General features: G+C 47.2%; 1 protein-coding gene across 1 annotated transcript in view; it reads right to left on the bottom strand.

Moving 5' to 3' along the window:
* Window positions 1-5,248: 5,248 nt before the first annotated feature.
* Window positions 5,249-23,867, bottom strand: part of LOC133890226 (uncharacterized) — a 36,202-nt gene continuing 17,583 nt past the window's right edge. Inside the window, exon 2 of the mRNA XM_062330673.1 lies at window positions 5,249-5,568. Within this exon, the coding sequence (XP_062186657.1) occupies window positions 5,323-5,568 (246 nt within the window). The 3' untranslated portion in view covers window positions 5,249-5,322. The remainder of the gene's footprint in view (window positions 5,569-23,867) is intronic.

The following is a 23,867-nucleotide window of genomic DNA, read 5'->3' on the forward strand; positions in this document are numbered from 1 at the left end:
GTACACCATCCTAGAAAAGGAGCTCCGGGTCGAAGTTGTTCTCATCGAAGGATGTAGCTTCATTGATGGCTTCTAAATAGCAAAAGGGATGTAAGAAAGGGGACAACAGGTGTGAGTACAATAATGTACTCCGCAAGTGTAGGAAATCATGATATGGTGCTTAAGTCAAGGAAAGGTTAGACACTGATTAACAGCACTAAACAACCTTAACCTATGACTTCAACAACATGCATCCTATTTACTAAGTGTGAAGACATAACTATAACAAAAGGAATGACTCATTAGATTCCATCCGACTAACAAGACTCACCAGGTAATTCCATTACCTGACTACCCGAACATCCATACTAAAACTTTGATCCTAACTATTCAAGAAGAAGTCAAAGCCACTCTTGACCGTGAGCACGGCTGATCGATCAGTTTGACACTTTGCAGAGTTTGCATAGCTTCCCCACGAGTTGTTATTCCCGTGTTGCTTCACACATCTGGGGTGTCGAGTTGGGGTCTCACTACAAGGCCTTTACAAGCTTCCACCAACTTGCAGGCACCCACTGTGGTTTCATCGCTAACAGTGATTCCATCACTACAGAAGCCCCCTCTTATACCACACAACCGTCCACTAGTGCCCACATAATTGGAGGGATGGCTAATTAATTGGCCAGGGTGTACCTATATAAGCCTCGTGGTTGTGTGGTTTTGCTGGGTTACATGCTTCAAGAACCTGTCCTTAGGATCCCACACACGAACAACCACAAACCAACTGTGCAGTACCCGCACATGTGCCTTCCCGCACCATCATCACACAAAGATCCTGTTAGGATCTCTATACCATGTTGTGATGAGCCCATGGCTCCTTCAGATATGAACAATACCACCAATAATCTTCAAATCATACAAGGTCCAATTACAAGAGCTCGTGCACGATAATTAGACCACCAGGTGAACTCGTTCCTTACTGTTCATGTTTCTTTGGATGGACTACTACTAAACTTTTGTGATGTTTTATTGCATAGGAATGTGGGAGAAGCACCACAACCTTACTTGGACGTCACTCCTCGAAGGACAAGTCTACTTGGACTTAAGGCTGAGCTCTAGTCATGGTCGTGGTCGTGGTCGAAGTCGTGGTCATGGTTATGGTCGAAGTCGAGTTCCAGGACAACATATCAGTAAAATGGGCATAACTCTCTCATACGAAATCCGTTTTAGGCAATCTTGGACATTATGGAAAGCTTACGATAAGCCATTTCCAATGGATATGATCTCGACTAGATATTCCTTATAGTTTAGTTAGAGTCAAAGAAATAAAATGCTATGTCACCATTTTGAGTTATAGTCATGTAGATCTAGAGAAACTCCATTGGGTTAGCGTTTTTGTTATATTTCTCAATGTTGATGGGTCCGAATGTACTCGGTGAGTGAACTGCTTTAAGCTGGGGGGTGAAAGCCCATCACCTGGTAACTATAGGAGTTCTCCGACTGCTGTAGTCATCTCTCTGCCCCTTAAAATCTAGTTAGGCCTGGATCCTAGAAACCTGGTGTTGTTTGGCTGAGGATTTTCCCTGATCCCTCATCTTGTCATGTTGACTTCCATCTTCATGTCAGAAGTCTTCTCTTGGATCCTTGGTGGGTGTCTTGGAAGGGGGAACCCTTTGAACATGAGAGGGAGCATTCTCTAGAGCGCACCCCTGTTGGTTTCCTCTATTTGCGGGATAGTTATGACAATCCTAAGGTGCATTGCTCCATTGAACATGCTGGGCTGATGCATCTACCTGTTGCCCATCTTCACATGTATGGTGTGGATCACCCATGACTTCACACGCCATCTTGATCGTCTGATCCTAAACTTTTTGAGTCTCGATCCTCTCACCATTGACCACCAAGTTAACTTCACTGACCTACACAATATGAGACAAGAAAAATGATCTTCTTCTACTCTAACAATTTCTAATACCTTCACAAACTCCGGTTAGTCACAAATAATAATCATGCATTACAACAAAAAGGTACGTTCATACAATCCCTAAAACCCTGCATTTCAACTCAAGCCAAATAAACTTGTACATTACTATCACATATGATATGCCATGGCATATGCCAACATGGCTTCTCACTCCCCTTCAAGACCTAGTTGTTGTCACTGCTAGGAATTCAGCAATGTCCGCGATCTGTAGAGCACCCATCGTGTGACATCCCGGCCCAAAATGAAATAAGCCCATGGTGGCCCGTATGTGTGTGCATGTGAGGTTAGGAATTTAGTTCCGAGTTGCTAGTCTAGGGTGAGTTACACCAACATATAAGGCTAGTATAGTCAGTACCGCCAACCTGGACTCTTTTACGCGAAGTGATGACAAAAGCATAAGCAGATTGGAGTGAGGGTGGGCACCTAGGCTATTGTAGAACAAGCAAGTGGGCCTAAGCCAGATTAGACCCCAGGGTATTATACATCGAAAGCCGTGCACTGCTTCCACCATTCCTACCACTCCATTATTTGTTTTAAAGGGGACTCTTCAATCACTAGTGAGATGCTTGAGTTAAAGCCAAATTTGTTCACATCTGAATAGGGGAGTATGACAAGGGGTGAAAGGGGTGGATTCTCAGGCAGAGGTGGTCGCCACCGCCAGTGCAGTCGTAGCAGTGGCACCATAGCCTAGCTCGCCGACTTTGATTGTGTCTTCACCGGTGGCTTCATATCAGCCACTTCGCATGGAGCTCAGGTTGTGTTGATCAACTTTGTGCTCATGGACAGCCTCCTCATAGCCATTGCATGGTTCCCACACCTTGGAGAGGTGGAGGGTTGAGATTGGGATGTAGTGCCCACTACAGCAGAGCACGACATCAACGGCTGTTCAAAATCGCCTTCAGTGGCGAGTTTTGAACCGTCACTAATTACTCGGAACTATGTCATGTCTAGAACCGGCACTAAAAACCATATCAATGCTATTTGGAATCACCAACCGGTACTGATATGGTTTTCCCCGATTCAAACTTTTTAGGGCTGAAAAAAGCAAGAAATGTTTTTTGCAACCAGAGGCACCCGACTAGTCATGCTGCTCTCCCGGCCGCACAAGTCACACAATTTTTACTCGCATGCGGCAACCAGGACACGAACTCACGACCTCACAGCAGACCCTCGCGGGTGACCGCTCTAACCATCTCAACTATCGTTGGTTCTCAATTATAATAGCAAAATCAATCCTTTTGATATATTCTGACCGAACGTTTGAATGGTTATATGGACATCTAAATAACCTCAAATAAAAATCTAATCAACTACGAAGTTGTAAATCTCGTTGAGAGCTATAATTTTCATATAAAGTTTGTCTCTATCCGACTTTGTATAAAAACTTTATGAATTTTTTAAGATGAGTTGTCATCGAACACAGCTGCAACTTTGTTAAGATTATTTGGGCATTTAATGACCTCAAATTAAAAAGTTATCAACTACAAAGTTATAGATCTCGTCGAGATCTACAATTTTCATATAAAGTTTTTCCCCATCAGACTTCTTGTGAGAAAGGTATGATTTTAAGATAAGTTATGACAGTAGCATTCATGAGTGTCGGTTAGAACCGACACTGATACTGATTATCAGTGTCGGTTTGTGGCTAGAACCAACACTGATGTGTACTGATATATCAGTGCCAGTTCGTGGTTGGAACCAGCACTGATACTGATTTATCAGTGCCAATTCGTGGCTGGAACTAGCACTGATGCATCAGTGCCGGTTCCAGCGACGAAGCGGCACTAAAAAATGGTTTCAGTGCCCACTCTTAGCGGCTCACTCATTATTCACGCGTGGAAGCTTAAGAACCGGCACTGATACATTTTTCAGTTTCGGTTCCAGTACAACCGTCACTGATATACCGCTACTTTTGACTCGTTCTGTAGTTGTGCCCCCCCTCGCCTATAATCCCCCCCCCCCCCCGCTCGCCTGTAATTATGCGGAGCTAATGCAGGAGCTGAGATGTGCATGTAACCTTATTAAGGTTAAAAGTATAACACATGCCTCAAGTTTTTCGAGCGTCAAATTTCCGTGGACTAAATCAAAATGTTCCTAATGTCAACTATTCTTGACCGGAGAGACTAGATACTAAGATGGGAATCTGTGCGAAAAATGGGAGGCTGGTTACATGGTGTGGTTGCGCCTGGATGGCTAACAGGAGGATGGGAAGGGGCGGGATCCGAGAGGTGTTGCGCTATGCTTCAGAATCTCTTTTATTGTAGGAATATTATTATTTTTAGTGATCTTTCCGTTATGGATCACAAAAAGATATTTTAAACTAAGGTCTAATTTGTGGTTGTGATGTTGTCCTGTGCTAATCCTTACAAGTACCGGTAAAATCTACTATTATGTATTTAAAATGACACTTCTAACTAACTGCAACATTCAATTTTTTTTTAAAGAAAGTACTTCTGAAGACTCAACAAAATATACCAAACGAAGTCTCGGTTGCTACACACGTAAATAACCTAGAGCCTGAATGCCGAGACCTGTTGCCAGAGTCCGTGCAACTGTACAGACGTACATCTATCTTGTTGATAATCAGGAGATGGATATTCCAGTAAAAATAATTAAGAGTCAGCTGTTGGAGCTTCATCTATTTGTTGTGTTACTTATAACAAACAGAAGGCCCTTGGAACTTCGTCTCTTTGTTTCGTTTCTTTCTCGTGTGTGTGTATGTGTGGGGTTGCGTCATTGATCATCTACTAAAGATTGATTGTAAATCTGACATATTACACAACGTTATGATCTAAAGTACATCTGCATTGTTAATTTTACAAAAGTAATTTTTATCCTAACTGACAAATGGAAGAGAACAGATTAAGCGAGTTGCAGACTACCAAGAGACTCTACATAACAGAGCTGGAAGAATGGAGGAAAAGCTAGCCTGGTTTATATAAGGAGATTGCTCTGGAATTTTTAGAACTCAGTCCAAACTATACTAAGAACATCCTGATAAATCGATTCCTAATCGCTCTGTCGAAACATGCCCTAAAAGTGGCATAACGTGAATGGTCCCCGACTGCCGGACAAAATCAGATTACTCAGCATAGTCGGAACGAGACCCGTTTTATGAAGCTGGAACATTTTAAGGTTACATTCAAAGAGTTGAGGTCACGATGAACAACAAAACAAACCAAAATAGCAGTTCCAGCATGGAGGATTAACTGGTTGCTTACCCATGGGCATATATATATATAGATCGTCGGCAAGATGGGCCAAACGCGGACGAATGGATCTACTACTTTTATCTGAATCGATCAACGCATGACGACGATGCGATCGATGAGCTGCAAGATGTTGTGATCTTGGTGGTCTCGCTACTTGCGTGGCGTAGGGTCTGTTGGCACGTTGTCCATGGCCTGCATGTAGTCGCGGCGCTTGGAGAGCCAGAACTTGCGCACCCCGTGCTGCGAGTAGCGCCTCCCCTCGTCGAAGTTCTGCAGCACCCCCGCGGCGCGGTTCTCCTTGGTCACCCGCACCTCCGGGTTCGTCGTGATGTTGCGCACCAGCTGCATCACGCAGATCCCCACCGCCACCCCCGTCGTCGCGAACAGAGGGTAGACCTGTGTATAATCAGTCGCCGAAGATTAGGTTGGTCGATCAACGAGGCAGCAAACACCAACCGACAAGTTCATATATACTTTGAACGCATGCATTGTTTGCTGTTGGAAATGAATGAGCGATGCGCGCGTGATCGATTGAAATAAAATCGTGGGCAATTTGCACTCAAATATATATATATAATCATGTTAGGAATGGTTCTTTCGACGACTGGATCAGGCTCATTAGGATCCCAGAGAACAACATTAGAAAGAAAAAATAAAGCAAACCAGCAAAAGAAACAAAGCAAAACTTGTCTTTTAATTATTTCACAGCAAGGTTCGGCAATCGGTCGATTCGTACCTCCGGTCGAACCCAGCGAGAAGACATCGCTTGGAACTTTTTCCCTTTTCGCGAGATGAGATATATATCTCTGTCCGGGCAATGGAACAAGAAGAGAATGGAATTGAAGCCTGGGTAACTGACGACCGGCCTTCCAGGGAACCAGGAATACGTTTATCGATGCGATACCCCTATTTAGGAAATGGTGATTTCTGCAGGACCCGGTCTTTCCTCCGTAGCCTCCTCCTGCATTGGACACGTGGCCAAACAAAAAAGCGAAACTTAGCACCTCGCCATGGATCACAGTGAGTGCTCTGAACAGAGATTCCTTGACTCGAAGCTCCTTAGTTTTTTTAACGATGAGTGCTCTTTGACTGGGAAATAAGAATGCTATACAAATTTTTAATCCAAGACGGGCTTTTTATTCATCACTACATTATGCCATGCCACGTTGAGGTTAATGGGCTAAAATCCTCGTAGAAAAGGTTTATGGGCTCAAACTTGTTTCTTCGCAGGAGCGCCGGAGTTTCCACTTCAAAGTTATTTCAGTTTTCATGATTTCTTTATATAGTACTCAAATGTTAGTTCTTCTATGTAAGAACTCACCGTGCAGTGTAGTTGCATCTAATACAAAAATGTTCCCACCTCCATGGAAACCTTAGTCGCCACCCACCCCTGTTCCTCTCGCCGCCTCTCGTCCTCCTTTCCCAGTATACATTTCACACAATAGCTAGCATGTATTTTTAAAAATGAAAGATTTATTAACTTTCAACATTATCAGCTAGTATGCATGTATGCTCAAAAGTTTTAGAGAGATGGACTCTCATGTCCACAAATGACACTGACAATCTTACCTCGCACATAGCCTAATAGAATGAACTAGTAAAGTGCATGTATGTTGCAACGGTTCCCGAACCTCACATCCAAAATCTATTTTATTCCCCAAGCGAAGTTAACAAAACATTAAGTTAGAGACAATCCTTAGACCCTTAATTTTTTATTAAAACTAAATTCAATATCACTCGTCTCTTATATGGTCGTCAGATTTCAGCAATACTATGTCACATACATGCCACGATCCCAATTTTGCTAAAGCCTCGTCCCCACGCATGTACGCCACGCTCCACCACCATCTTTATGCAGTCTCCATCATAGCTCTAGGCTTCCCACCGCTATTTCCTAGCCAGCACGCGCACCCTGCCATTGTTCCTTGGCCTGTGTAGGTGTCTACAGGTCAAAAAAAAAACCAAAAAGATCAGCACAAAAAAAACTCTTTTCTTGATAAAGCCTTATATCATTACTCGAAGGGAAATATCAACCGTGTAAGAAAAATCAGTATCTTGACTAAGAATGAATGGGCCACCATCCAAAACAAATGCTAAAAGCCTTAAGCACATACTCCTGCTATTTCTCCGGTGCTTTCATAACATCTTCTTTGTGTAATCATTACGTTTTAACTCATCTTCATCATAGTCTCAAATCCTGCACCAATAGCTCTACTCATACTCTCTGATCACAGAAGAACACTTTATAGCAAAGGTGCAGGAACACTCTTGAGCCTCTGCACATGCTCGAGGTTCCTCGTGCCCAAGTACTTGGTCAAATTATCTAGCACTGAAGTAGCATCTCTCAAGGTCAGCCACACTCTAGAGACAAGCACACAACTGATAAGGGCATGGCTCCCTTGATACATATAAGGTGAATTCGTTCCTTATTATTCATATTTTTTTTATAAAAAATATAATACTACTAAGTTTTTGTACTGTTTTGTTATTTAGGAATCTGAAAGAAGCACCACAACCTTATCTGGACATCATCACTGGAAGGCCAAGTCTACTCGAAATCAAAGATGAGTCCTAGTCAACTCCAAAGTCTACTCAGAATCGCAGGACAACACATCAGGAGAACAGGCATAACTCTCGCATACAAATTCCTGAGACGGTCATGGAATTGCTGGAAATCTTATGATGAGCCCTTTCCAATGGATCCAGACTCGACCAAATATTCCTTATAGTTTAGTAAGAGTCGATGAAATAAGGTGCTATAACACCGTTTTGAATCTTTTCGGGTCTTGTAACCATGTCGAGGTCGGAGTCTAAATTGTGTATGCCTCTGTTGAAGGTGATATGCCTTAGAGACAATCATAGAGATGATTGTATCACATGTCTATGTTCATGTACTACTGAATAATGTGTTATTTCAAGAATGACTATCATTTACATTAATTGGCAAGTATGTGACTTGTTCATGAAACTCTTTATTTGTATCATTATGTTATTCTTAGTCGATCTTGGTCGCATATCATTGTGATGATACATAAGATCAGCATATGTATTGGTTGATGATCACGTTTCATGGATCATAGGTATAGAGATACCAGGTCAATAATGTGGATATTATGTTAGAGAACATGATGTTGGATAGACCCACCTTGAGATACTGCTGGGATTGTTATTTATGATGTACCATCAATTGTTATATCAAACGGTGTACCTGTAGGATCTTTAGACCTGAGATCGTCATTGATTCCCGGAATGTGTAGTGGAATACTTTGATGCTGCCAAACGCTATTCCATAACTAGGTAGTCATAAAGGTAGTTTTCGGATTTGTCATGAAACATGTCGTGGGGTATAAGCGATCAAGATGGAATTTGCCCCTCATTGATAACGGGAGAGATATCTTTGGGCCCCTCGAGGTAGTTGGATTGAGAAAGTGCATGGCCATGCTAATATGATTAAAAAAGTTAATCATGATGAATCCACTATTTGTTCGAGTGAATGGTCGAGCAGTCACAAGGGTGGCATGTATCTCGCCTTGAGCTTGACTAGTATCGTGAGGCGAAGGGATCGGTACATGTGTATATCAAGGTTCAACCGATATGATCTTTTATGTATAGTCGAGAGTCAACATGTCCTGCTAGGGACCACTATTGATTTCAGTTTGCAAAGGGTTTCTGAGTCGTAGCCGTTTGTAGATGAACCTAACGGGTCACACACTTAATGGGTTGGAACAAAACATGTGAATTAGATTTGTATATGGGTTTTGATTGGATTGTGATCCATGAGAAGTTAGAGTCCTAAAGGGCTTCCAACGTGGGAGCCCATTAGTGAGCTATATATAAGGAGAGGCCTGGGTAGGGCGTGCAGTGTTGAGCCACTCCAAAACCCTAGCTGCAGCCTTCCACGCGATCTCCCAAACCCATAGCCACGCGTGTGGTGCTAGCACATTAGCACTCGCATTTCTTCCCATATCCCAACATCTCTCCATGGTGGCACAACCCTACGTCGACCTCCCCACGTCTCTTCTATATATACATAGTAGCCATCATACTTTAAGCTCGAGTTTGGCTTAGACTATTTTGTTTTAGACAGTTTCATCGTTTATCAGTTTGTAGAACCCCAAACTCGAGTACTTCATTGGTAATCAGTAATATTTAGATTGCATCTACTTGTTCTTGCTTGTATTTTTGATTCACTTGTAGGAAAAGCCTTTTTGATGAGGTCAATCGCGTCTTGGAATAGTTGATAATCACGGAGTAGTGGTGTAGTGGTTGCGAAGGTTTCCGATTTGTTCTGGTCAGAGACTTTGGACCATCAACGTCGAAGCTCCACCAAATCAACTTATCATATTACCTTTCGGAAGATCGGACACCCCGTTCCCCATCAACAACCTCTAGTGCAACCTAAAGGCTCCAGCACCTTGAAATAGAATGGCAGCTTGTGCTCTCATTGTCGCCTCACTAAGCTAGGATATCGTATCTTGTGGTGATATGTCCTATTTTTTTGCAGGGCCATTTGCAACAAACATGTTTGGAAATTGCCTTCCTAGCCTTAGTAAAAAATTGAAAGAAAATATATTGGTGGCAAAGACAACTTTTTGTTTATCTCTATGTAATCTATGAATGACAGTTTCTTTAATGAGAGAAACTTTTTCTCCTTTGCAAGTTATTTATACTTGTACGCATTGGCTCCGTATATGGCCAGTGCTGCATTAGTAGGAACATCGCGAGTTGGTTGCAGTTACATGCGTGTAATTGGAATGGGTAGCTAGGGAGTTCTTCACCCTGTTTGGATGGTAGTTTAGACATTGTTTCACGGACTATCATAACCGAACAAGGTGGGGGGCCATTAGATCCCCAAGGTGATCTGAAGGCTGAGAGGATGAATAGACAAAGTGGGGAACTATGCACTACTATTAATGTCTCTCCCTCTTTTTTGGTTAAAGTTTTGGCCTATTTATAGGCCGTATCTAACCACTCCCGCTATAGTTTACAACATTACCCCTTGAACTGCCACATTTTCAGATTCTTCGTGGGTAGTTTGGCACTTTTCATAGTCAGATTGGCCTATTTACAACTCTATCATTTATTTTCTTCGGTTATCAACGGTCACACTTCACTCTGCTCTTCGAAGGCCCATGGTAGATGATGCCTTCGACCTCTCTTCGTTCATCCTTCTGGTGACACCAAGCGAAGATCTTCGACTAGTCTTTGAAGGCCCGATGATGGCTTCGCCTACCTTGAACCTCTAGTGTCCCTTTAGTCCTCCGTAACACTGAGCAAAGGCATTCCGTCTACCTCTGAAGCCCCAGTGTAGGCTTCGATGATTCCATCCATTGGAGATGTTCTTGCGGTTCTGCCCTGAAGAGTGCCTTCGAGGTGTCGTACGATTCCTGCACATGACAGACGCACGACAACTATAAGCTATCAGTAACGAGTGGCCGCAGAGGTCTTCAACTTAGATTTTGAAGGGGCCTGTGAGACCATTCCCCAATAGCAGCCCCCCACAGGAAAGGTTCCTCTTTGATGGACCGAACCCGTGAATCAGATGGTATCAACGAACACCATTCCCTTTGGCCCGTCAAAGGTCTCATGCTATTTTATTCACCTTTGGCAAAGGACAACATATTTTCTTTTAATGATATCTTATGTTACGATGTTCCAATTTTTGAGGCAGCGGTTACTATTTGTTCAGCCTAACTATCAATTAAGAGTCGTTTCAGTTCCCAATACACACCTTTTTAGCTACCCTCTTTTTTCACCGCTATATACATAGCACCCTATAGTTAATTTTTACTACTTTCTTCCTTCAATCCTACTCGCACATCTCTAATGCTCTGCACGAAGGTACTCACTATCCTTTGTCGTCCTAACCCTTTAGACCTAACACCAGGTAGTGCAAACCAATGGCTCCGAAAGGCAAGACCGGTAGGCCAAAGACCTATTGGATCGGGAAATCGAAGGTTGATGTGGCGATCTTGGCCGGTCTTAAGAAAGAGGGTTTAATATGTGATTTGATGAAAGCCAGGCTTCCGAAAGACCAAGAGACCCCAACACAAAAAGATGATGAATCTATTGTCTTTGTTGACTATTTCAGAGTAGGACTTCACTTGCCCTTGATGAAATGGTGGCAAAGGTTCTTAAGATTTTTTAGATCTACCTACATCAGCTATTGCCAAACGCTATCATTCGGCTCAGCCTCTTTGCCTGGGCAGCGAGATCCGAAGGAGCGAAGGCTTCAGCTAGGGCATTCATTGCAGCCCACCAGCTCCATCACCAGCCAAAGCACATCTTCGTTGACAACATAAAGAGCGAAGCTAACTATGGTTGCATGAACATCACTTGCCGAGTAGGTTTGGCCACACCTGCAATGGCTTATAAGAATAATTTGCCCAAGGACTAGACACATTGTTGGTTTTACCATAAAGTAGATAAAAAGGACTATCTTGTGTCGAAGACTAACAACTATAGAAGTAATCGTGCCCCAAATGTCATGATAAGGGGCCCCCAATGGGAGGCCTTTGAAGTGTTTACAAGGTTTGTGAAGTACCTTAGCACTCATGACCTCGTTGAAGAGTTCATCGCCACGAGCGTATGGCCACTTAGCAGAGGGTGGACCATTCCATCCTTTGGGCCAAAAGGTCCTAAAGGACTCTGCCACCACGAGTTTGACTTCGCGAGTAAACCAGGTATCTACTTCGGCCTAAATTACATTTGTCCTAGATTTTTTATTTGTTCTTATGTTTCCATGTTGAAACAGAAGTGACCATCGCAGAGGTGGAGGCTGAAGCTCATCATCTTCTAGGCAAATTCACCACAGCCGAAGTGAAGGCCTGTGCCGAACTGGCTCTCGGCCACCAGCTTAATTGAATTTTTGAGCTATGAGGCCTCAGTTATGGAGGGAGACTAGAAGCCATTGGTCTATTGATCGGAGGTGATGAAGAGGCTAAAGATCCAGAGGGAGAGGAAAACAGAAGGATGGGAACCCTTTGGCTCGCATTCACAAGAAGCAGAAGATCGGTGTCTCGAAGAAGGTTGCTCGTCCTAATGAGGACTTCATCGGCGAAGCTGGGGACGACAAAGGTGTCATGGTTCTGAGCACCATTCTGGTGACACCTCTCCGACAAGCATCTCCAAAGGACATGCCGGAGGTGGCCATGCCTTCGCCAAGACATGTTGCATGCACAGGGCCAATAACCCTCGCCCCTCTCTTCACTTGGAGTGACGATGATGATGATGTGCTGCCAGAAGTGCGGGTCACCAGTAAAGTAGCCGGTGATGAGACTATGCTTCGTCGTGCCAAGGATGGCGAAGGGGCCTATTCTGACAACGCCAAAACTAAGGGAGCTAGCTTGCTTAGCTGAGACTCCAACTCTTCCCCAAGTCTATAGGCTTCAGAATGCAAAGAAGGTGGGAATGTTTCACCATATCCACTCCTTGGCAGTGGCAAAAAAGTAATGTCGCTTGGTAGCTTAAGCAATGCCAGGGTCATCACTGCCAAAGTGCTACAAGTGTCTTCGTTCGGACCTAGTAACGGGGACATGAAGAACACATAAAACATATTTAGCAGCTTCATCCTCCCTGAGCTCAAAATTCAACTGGCTCAGAAACATGCTACTGAACTTATCAACACCCTCGATGTGGCAACCACAAAGCTAGTTTTAATTATTACTAAGCTTCCCTTCGCATTATCATTCTTATAGTGTTTTATGCTTTGTTGCAGAGTGTGCTTCTCTCATGTGCTCTGCTCCAATGTGAGGAACCGTCCAAATAGTATTCTAATTAATCATCAGGAGGATCATTATTCATAATCACAACCTCGACGATTAACCAGAATACCATTCCGGTAGTCCCGGCACGTGTTTTGTGCCCAGGATCGGAACACATGCCTTCCAACTCAAATATCACAACACAGTTTAATAGAGAGCAAATAATTAAACTGGATTACCATTATTAGACAAGCAACTGCTTCCACAATTTACAACAAAAGAGGAACAACAACAACTATGCAGCGGAAGAAAAACCTATACAACAAAAGAGTATGGAGCCGTATGCCCTTAGGCTCCATACCAAAGCGCCGGAGTTCGGAGTAGAAGGTGCTACTCCTGCCCGCCACCCTGATCGGCAGGCACAAAGTAGCCGAACACAGCCTCTTCCTCGCCAACCTGCGAACCTGAAAGCAACTTAAGGGCAGCACCCTTAGTACGAAGGTACTAGCAAGTCTTACACAGTATGAGTATATATATTCTCGACTCCAAGGATCATGCATTTAAAGCTGTAGCAAGGATTAAGACATGTTTAAGTTCATTAAGCGGTAAGCAACCTAGACTCTAGGTGTAAGCAACTGACTTAACCAACCACCGACTCAAACCCTGCCAACCAACTGATCAAAACAGATATATAACAACAAGTGTATAAAAGCAAACCATTCCCACTAAACCACCAACCACATACCGACCAAGTCACCCCAATCCAACCATGCCACAACCCACATCGAAACTCTACGACCAAAACATGGTCGCTCGGTGGAGATAAGCGATAGCGATGCTCATGACCGAGAGCGCGGCAGTTCGAACTGATTATACACCCTGCAGGGGGATACTCCAGGACCCACACGACACAGGGACCATACGGCTTGTGCCACCCGCTAAGATGCGCACAAGGGGGTACCCGTGACAACCTTTCCCAACCAGGCCCAACCATGTGGATCAACCAAAGCTCGGTGAGGCGGTATTAGAACTACTCCCCGAGCAAACTAATACCGCTAAAAGCCCGGACTCAAACCGGACTCACACCGTCTATGACGAGGCCCACATGACCACGTCTGCGAAGGTAATCGGCTCGCCTACCATTATATCAGCATGTGGTGAGTAAGGTATGTGCTAAAGCCGACTACACCGATGATCGGTGCTTAACCGGTGCAAGCGGTCTACGGTGTCCGGGTTCCCTCCCCGAACTGCCTGAGGACTCCTCGTGAGCAGATGACACCCCTAACACCGCCCACACCTCGTCTCAACTCACCACTCACCAAACCGACTCATCATCAACACAACCATAAGTGTGAACAAGTAATAAGTCCTAGGCTCGCGACAACGGTGGACGCCGTCATCGACTTCTACCGGAAAGCCTAAGTACCACTAAGCATAGCGAACTAAAATTAGACCTCGATGACACCACTAGGCTCCTAGGAACAACACATGACACGCGACCGAAATGGGATAATGCATCGGCATTGTCGGTGTATTTAGAACCAGGGGTCCCTAAGTCCCGAGGCCAGGCCGGCCATCCACCACATGTCACCACCCTGCAAGGTAGGTAGAAGCTAAGTCCCGGGAGAAGGTGCTCGGGGCCGCCGCTTCTGGTTCCCGAGCACCCTAGTTCCCCGATGATCCACAGAGCCCAAATACCAAGAAGGAAGTGCTCGGGAGAGAGTGCTCGGGGCTGCACGTGGCAGCCCCCGAGGACTCGGTGCCCCGAAGGTCCCACCAAAGTGCTCGGGAGAGAGAGTGCTCGGGGCTGCACGTGGCAGCCCCCGAGGACTCGGTGCCCCGAAGATCCCACCAAAGTGCTCGGGAGAGAGTGCTCGGGGCTGCACGTGGCAGCCCCCGAGGACTCGGTGCCCCGAAGGTCCCACCGAAGTGCTCGGGAGAGAGTGCTCGGGGCTGCACGTGGCAGCCCCCGAGGACTCGGTTCCCCGAAGGTTCGCCAAGATGAAATGATTACGCCCTTCTCCGTGGGACCTTGGCATTCGCGTCCCCTCTTTCCCATTCAGGATATGTTGAGGTCGGCGCGCCTATAAAAGGAAAGGATGGAGAACACTAAAAGAAGAGAGCAAGAGCCCCCGACCACAAGACGACCAAGAGACCAGACAACCAACAATCTCCGGCGAACCAGGCCAAAGATAGATCGACAGACACTCGAACCAGCTCAAGTTAAGCTAGAACAGAAGAGCCTCAAGCTCTTTGTAAACAGTTCTCCCCTTAGAACCAGATATCTCCTTGAAGAATCCCCTTCAAGGATAAATATAGCGCTCATACAGGAGTAGGGTGTTACGCCTCCGTGCGGTCCGAACCTGTCTAAAACCCGGCGTACCCACTTTTCCTTGCATTAGGGTGATCGTCTCCCACCAGCCATCGCATTTATTTCCGTTCCCGATTATTTCCCACACAAAGCTTTTCCAGGATCATCCCCCCGGCCGAATCTCTAAAAAGGGGTCTCTCGGGATCCCTGCGACAGGAGTTCACTCTCCGACAGGCATAGGTTCTACCCAACTCAGTACCCGACACATGCAATGTATACATAAGCGTAGATAACATATTAAATTTTCAAGTAGACACGGTGCAATATGAACGATGCTTGCCTTGCTGCCCTGGATCCGAAAGGTGGGACGCCTCACGATCGCCCACGGCCTCCGAGATCGACGAATCGGCGTTCACTACAGAGAGCAACGCGTGCAATGTAATGAGCATGTATGAAATGCGACCATGTAAGAAAAATATGCTCCACAATACACGACAACATTATTCCAAGATCGTACTGTCCAAACCAGAATTTTCCAAGTGGTCTCAAAAAGTTTAGAGTTCCTACGAATTAACTACGAATTTTACAAGCTATCAGCTATCAAGAAAGCCTGATAAACCGTGCTCGGGGGTGCCCGGGATGAACAGTACTCGCGGGTACCCAGGATAAACAGTACCGGGGTGCTCGGGTGAACAGTACCGGGGGTGCTCGGGTGAACAGTACCCGGGGTCCTCGGGATCGACCGTGCTCGGGTGCTCGGGGTGAACAGTACATGGGTGCTCGGGTGCTCGGGTAAACAGTACCCGGGGTCCTCGGGTTCGATCGTGCTCGGGTGCTCGGGGTGAACAGTACAGGGGTGCTCGGGTGAACAGTACCCGGGGGTCCTCGGGTGAACAGTACCCGGGGTGCTCGGGAGTGCTCGGGGTGAACTGTGCTCGTGCTCGGGTGAACAGTACCCGGGTGCTCGGTGAACAGTACCAGGGGTGCTCGGTGAACAGTACCAGGGGGTGCTCGGGTGAACAGCACCGGGGTGCTCGGTGAACAGTGCCAGGGTGCTCGGGTGAACTGTACTCGGCGCTACAGTAAAATCAGCCTCGCGCAGCTCCAGAACAGCAGCCTAACTCAAATCCACATAAATCCTCATTTGTTTCCAGACTGCAGAACTTTAAGAACTTTGCAACCCTAGTTCCAAATTCAAGATCTATCCAACCAAAAATGAGCATACTTGCCATGGGAGCCTAGCAGACTCACCCAAGGTCCTTTGCTGAGGTTGGCGACCGCCAGTTGAAGGAGGAAACGACGGAAAATGGCTTGGAGAAGAGAGGAAAAACTGCTGCTTCCTTGCTTCTCCCAAAGAACACCAAACAAGTTCAGAACCAGCTCGAATTCCTTCGGGGAAACTGAAAATGAATTGGATGGACGAGTAGTCCTTGAGCTGGTGGTCACGTGAGTACCACATACGTACCTTGATCTTGCTCCCAGAGGTAGGGATCCAAAAGGGGAAAAAGGGAGCCTAAGAGAGAGAGTGAGAGAGACAGCCAACTCCAACTTGCTTCCTCAAAAAGCCTTATATGGTGGAGTGGGTGAGGAGTACGTATGGGCAAGTTTGAGGGGAGAGAGAGTTGTTGCCCACTTATAGAGAGATATTTTCCACCCAGGTGGGCCCCATTTACCTAGAGGAAAGTCCAGACTTGCTTCCAGCTCCTTTATTTCTCTTAGTTTTTCCTTCTCCCACCTCATTGACTCAAAGTGAAGTGCTCCAGTGACCCAACTGGAACATGAAGCTGAAATTGCATGTTTTAGGATTAGAACACACAATTATGGATTTTGGGACGTGACAAACCTCCCCCCCTAAAAAGAATCTCGTCCCGAGATTCAGTACGAGTCGTGGAGAGAACGATGAGCACACTCATGTGAGAGATTCCAAATATGCCATATTACGACATCTTTCACAAGTTCTCAAAGAACTCAGGATACTCGGAACGGAGCTTATCTTCCCGCTCCCATGTCGCTTCGGCTTCTGTATGGTTGCTCCATTGGACTTTCAGGAATTTGATAGCATGGCGCCGTGTCTTACGCTCGGCTTCATCCAAGATACAGATTGGTCGCTCACAATATGTCAAATCCGGTTGCAACTCTTGGGGTGCAACATCAACGACTTCCGTCGGGACTCGGAGACACTTCTTCAATTGTGACACATGGAACACATTGTGTACGGCGGAGAGAGACGGAGGCAAGTCCAACTGGTACGCGACCTCTCCACGCCGAGCAAGAATCTGAAATGGGCCAACATACCGAGGTGCCAATTTGCCTCGGACTTGGAATCGACGAACGCCTTTGAGAGGTGAGACCTTCAGGTACACGTGATCCCCCACCTCAAATGTGAGCTCTCGGCGACGTCGATCCGCATAGCTCTTCTGCCTAGACTGGGCCGTGAGAATACTCTTGCGGATATTCTGGACATGGTCTTCTGCCTCCTTGACCAAATCCGAACCCAGAAAAGCCCGCTCACCGGATTCAGACCAATTCAGCGGCGTACGGCACCTCCGACCATAAAGGGCCTCGAATGGCGCCATCTCAATACTAGCCTGGAAACTGTTGTTATACGAAAATTCCGCGAACGGCAGGCATATGTCCCACTTCTTCCCATAAGTGAGCACACAAGCACGGAGCATATCTTCGAGAATCTGATTTACCCTCTCCGTCTGACCATCCGTCTGCGGGTGATATGCCGTGCTGTGGAACAACTCGGTTTCCATAGCCTCCTGGAAATTTCTCCAGAAATGAGAAGTAAATTGAGTACCCCGATCAGAAACGATCTTCTTCGGCACTCCATGGAGACAAACAATTCTAGTGAGGTACAACTCCGCATACTGCTTAGCAGAGTAAGTCGTCCTGACAGGAAGGAAATGCGCGGACTTTGTCAACCGGTCCACGATGACCCAAATAGAGTCATACCCACTCGAAGTCTTTGGTAAGCCGGTAATGAAATCCATCCCAACTTCTTCCCACTTCCAAGATGGAATGGGCAAAGGCTGGAGTGTACCGGCAGGCTTGATGTGTTCAGCCTTCACCCTTCGATAGACGTCGCACTCAGACACATACCTAGCAATCTCCCGCTTCATGCGAGTCCACCAGAAACGGGGTTTCAAATCCTGATACATCTTCGTACTGCCAGGGTGAATGGACAGCAACGAATCATGAGCCTCATCAAGGATCTTCTTCCTCAGCGCCTCGACCCTCGGAACCACTAGACGGTCCCCAAACCAGACAACGCCTTGATCAGCCTCAGTAAAGCACAAGGCCTGCCCGATCTTCCTCTTCTCTCGAATTCGGGCCATACCCTTATCATCCCTTTGTGCAGCCTTAATCTCATCAATGAGCGTGGACTTGATTTCGAGATTGGCAATAAAACCATCCGGCACCATATTAAGCCCAAGACGCCGGAAATCGTCGCATAACGTGGAATCCATCGGCGAGGCTACAAGACAGTGACAATGAGCCCTTCGACTCAAAGCATCGGCGACCACATTCGCCTTGCCAGGATGGTAGTGAACCTCCAGTTCGTAGTCTTTGATCAACTCAAGCCACCTGCGCTGCCTCATGTTCAAATCTGACTGCGTGAAGATGTACTTCAGGCTCTTGTGATCCGTGTAGATACGGCACAAGTTGCCCATCAAGTAGTGGCGCCACATCTTCAGAGCGTGCACGACAGCTGCAAGTTCAAGATCATGTGTCGGATAGTTCTCCTCGTGACGCTTCAGCTGTCGGGATGCATATGCAACGACTCGGTCCTCCTGCATCAAAACACAGCCGAGACCGATGCCGGACGCGTCGCAATACACATCAAATCCTCTGGTCACATCAGGTTGAGCAAGCACTGGAGCGGTCGTGAGCAGCTTCTTCAATGTCCGGAAGGCAGACTCACAGGCATCTGACCACTCAAACACGCTGCCTTGCTTCAACAACTGAGTCATCGGCTTCGCAACCTTGGAGAAGTTCTCGATGAACCGACGGTAATAGCCTGCAAGTCCAAGAAAACTCCGGATCTCACCGACATTCTGGGGCTGAACCCAGTCGAGCACATCCTGCACCTTGCTCGGGTCAACTGCCACTCCGTGCTCTGATAGAACATGTCCCAGAAAAGCCACCTCCCTGAGCCAGAACTCACACTTGCTGAACTTGGCATACAGCTGATGCTCCCGGAGCTTGCCCAGAACAATACGGAGGTGCCCAATGTGCTCTTGTTCAGTCTTGGAGTATATCAGAATGTCGTCGATGAAAACAATGACAAACTTGTCCAACTCCTCCATGAATACCGAGTTCATGAGGTACATAAAGAAAGCCGGCGCATTAGTCAAGCCAAACGACATAACGGTGAACTCATACAAGCCGTATCGAGTAGAGAACGCTGTCTTTGGAATATCCTCTGGTCAGACCTTGATCTGGTGATAGCCCAGCCTCAAGTCAATCTTTGAGAAGACTCGGGCTCCAGTCAACTGATCAAACAAGATGTCAATCCTAGGAAGCGGATACACATTCTTCACCGTGACTGCATTCAGCGGACGGTAATCAACACACATCCGGAGAGTGTCGTCCTTCTTCTTCACGAATAGAGCCGAGCATCCCCAAGGTGAGGAACTAGGACGAATGAAACCCTTCGCCAACAGCTCCTGGATCTGCTTCTTCAGCTCAACTAGCTCAACTGGCGACATCTTGTACATCTTCTTCGAAACCGGGGCCGCACCGGGCACGAGATCAATAGAGAACTCCACTGCCCTACCAGGCGGCATTCCAGGCAACTCATCCGGAAAGACATCCGGAAATTCCCACACCACAGGAATGGTCTCCATAATCCTGGTGGGGACAGCCTTTACGGCGAACAGGCAGGATTTGACATCCTCTAGCTTTAACTGGACCCGAGTACCTGACAGACCATTGAGGGTGACGGTCGGCTGAGCACAGTCCAACACAGCCTTGTTCTTGGAGAGCCAATTCATTCCCAAAATAACATCAATTCCCTTCGAGTTCATCACTAACAGATTGACAAAGAAGGGAACTCCGTTGACAATTACCGCCGCTTTATTCACACACTGGTTGATTAAAACTTTGGCCCCTGGGGCGTCTATAAGGTACGGCGTGTGGGTAGCACTGACTCTCAACCCACTTTCCCAAACATAACCCGAAGATATAAAGGAGTGAGAGGCTCCTGAATCAAACAAAACCACGGCAGAAAAGATGTCAGAGTTGAAACTCATATCCAACGTACCCATTAGGACGGTGTCACCCTTCTGAACCTCGTCGGCGGTAGTGTGGCGAGCTCGACCACGCTTGGGAACGTGAGTCGCCTGCGAAGACTGCGGTGCTGACTGAGCCGGCGGTGGTCGCGGGGCACTCACCGCGGCTCCTGGCCTCGGATACGGGCACTCCCTCGAGAAATGGCCGACGCGGCCACAGTTGAAGCACGGACCGCCTGAGCCACCGGTCACGCTCACTTGGGAGCCGGCGGGTCGTGCAGCCTGCCCCTGTGGGGCGGAGAACGCAGGACGTGGTACAAACCACATCGGTCGTGGGTAGCCAGCCGACGGCACCTGAAACTGTGGAGGCTGACTCTCAGTGCGGGCGCGCTGCGAGCTCCCACCCACAGAAGACGAGGAACCCCTCTTCTGCCTCTTCTCCTCTTGGTGGCTCTTATACTTGAGCTCCACCGTGATCGACGTGCTTACCAACTCGTTGAAGTCGGCGAACCTATGCGCGGACAACCGGTCCTGCATCTTCGAGTTCAGGCCATTCACAAAGCGGCGCTGCTTGCGCGCATCCGTGCTGACCTCCTCGGTAGCATATTGTGCAAGGTGGTTGAACACCTGCACGTACTCCATCATCGCCCGACCTCCTTGCTTGAGGTCCTCAAACTCCCGCCTCTTAGCCTCCATGAGGCCACTCGGTATGTGAAACGAGCGGAAGGCCTCGCGAAACTCCGCCCATGACACGCGGTGATCGGCGGGGTGCATGGCCAGAAAGCCGGACCACCACGCACCCGCCGGGCCCTGAAGCTGATGGGCGGCAAAGAGCGCCTTCTCGTGATCCTCACAACGAAGAAGGGCGAGCTTCTGCTCGATCGTCCGGAGCCAGTGATCAGCATCCAGAGGATCCTCAGCTCGCGAGAAGACCGGCGGCTGAGTCCGCAAAAAGTCCGAGAAGTCATCTCGGCGCACGGCCCCACCTCCTCCATGAGGAGCCGTGTTGCGCACGAGAGCCTCCAAGAGCGCTTGGTTCGTCTGGAGGAGAGCGTGATTCGCTTGGCGGTTCTGCTCGATTTGCATGAGCACATCCGCCATGGTCGGCGGTGGAGGAGGGTTGTTCTGACCGGAACCCTCCGGAACCTCCCCACTACGCCGAGTGACAACCATTCTTGAAATGCAAAATAAAAGGGGGAAACGTCAAATTCCGACTCAGCACAAAGCATTCGCCGGATATATTGTTAGAATCCCGTAATACATGTATAAATATGAATGCATGCATGAATGCCATGAAATAATGCATGCTCGAACCTAGCTACCGCTTCTTTCTCAAAATAAGAACCGCACCTGCAAGCATCAAAATCACAGGCAGTTTATAACATCCAGAACGTACCCTTCGCGCTAGAAAGAGTAAGAGCGCGAACGGCCCTTGTACCACATGCCGTACAAGCGACAATCCATACGTCGACAACGACGTATTCACTTCCCGTAGACCCTACGGGACATCTCGTGTAATCGCTACACGAGTAGACCACCATGTCTCCCATCGCATGGTGGATGTTCATACGCTATTGCTAGCGTATTCACTTCCCGTACGGATCACCGTACGGAACATGCCGGGCCCCTGCCTCGCATCCGGCTGAGCCCTCGGTGATTAACCGCCACCGAGCGTCGTACCTTACCTTCCGACGATGCAAAGCCGAAGATGCAATGCTCAACATGAATCAATGCAGGGTCGAAAGCAAAACAATGTGGTATAAGACATATAAACGTCACTCATAATACGCATTTTAACTTAGGGGCATAAACGATAGCAGTTTAATACATATTAGACGTGAAGAGGCATAAACATAAATCATGGGTTATTTAGGTGAAGTTGTCGACTTACTAAACAACGCACTAATTATGTTTAGGCTACTAAATTAAACCAGGCTCTGATACCAAGCTGTGAGGAACCGTCCAAATAGTATTCTAATTAATCATCAGGAGGATCATTATTCATAATCACAACCTCGACGATTAACCAGAATACCATTCCGGTAGTCCCGGTACGTGTTTTGTGCCCAGGATCGGAACACATGCCTTCCAACTCAAATATCACAACACAGTTTAATAGAGAGCAAATAATTAAACTGGATTACCATTATTAGACAAGCAACTGCTTCCACAATTTACAACAAAAGAGGAACAACAACAACTATGCAGCGGAAGAAAAACCTATACAACAAAAGAGTATGGAGCCGTATGCCCTTAGGCTCCATACCAAAGCGCCGGAGTTCGGAGTAGAAGGTGCTACTCCTGCCCGCCACCCTGATCGGCAGGCACAAAGTAGCCGAACACAGCCTCTTCCTCGCCAACCTGCGAACCTGAAAGCAACTTAAGGGCAGCACCCTTAGTACGAAGGTACTAGCAAGTCTTACACAGTATGAGTATATATATTCTCGACTCCAAGGATCATGCATTTAAAGCTGTAGCAAGGATTAAGACATGTTTAAGTTCATTAAGCGGTAAGCAACCTAGACTCTAGGTGTAAGCAACTGACTTAACCAACCACCGACTTAAACCCTGCCAACCAACTGATCAAAACAGATATATAACAACAAGTGTATAAAAGCAAACCATTCCCACTAAACCACCAACCACATACCGACCAAGTCACCCCAATCCAACCATGCCACAACCCACATCGAAACTCTACGACCAAAACATGGTCGCTCGGTGGAGATAAGCGATAGCGATGCTCATGACCGAGAGCGCGGCAGTTCGAACTGATTATACACCCTGCAGGGGGATACTCCAGGACCCACACGACACAGGGACCATACGGCTTGTGCCACCCGCTAAGATGCGCACAAGGGGGTACCCGTGACAACCTTTCCCAACCAGGCCCAACCATGTGGATCAACCAAAGCTCGGTGAGGCGGTATTAGAACTACTCCCCGAGCAAACTAATACCGCTAAAAGCCCGGACTCAAACCGGACTCACACCGTCTATGACGAGGCCCACATGACCACGTCTGCGAAGGTAATCGGCTCGCCTACCATTATATCAGCATGTGGTGAGTAAGGTATGTGCTAAAGCCGACTACACCGATGATCGGTGCTTAACCGGTGCAAGCGGTCTACGGTGTCCGGGTTCCCTCCCCGAACTGCCTGAGGACTCCTCGTGAGCAGATGACACCCCTAACACCGCCCACACCTCGTCTCAACTCACCACTCACCAAACCGACTCATCATCAATACAACCATAAGTGTGAACAAGTAATAAGTCCTAGGCTCGCGACAACGGTGGACGCCGTCGTCGACTTCTACCGGAAAGCCTAAGTACCACTAAGCATAGCGAACTAAAATTAGACCTCGATGACACCACTAGGCTCCTAGGAACAACACATGACACACGACCGAAATGGGATAATGCATCGGCATAGGTTCTACCCAACT

This window comes from Phragmites australis, chromosome 14 (assembly GCF_958298935.1).
Source record: "Phragmites australis chromosome 14, lpPhrAust1.1, whole genome shotgun sequence".
NCBI lineage: Eukaryota > Viridiplantae > Streptophyta > Magnoliopsida > Poales > Poaceae > Phragmites > Phragmites australis.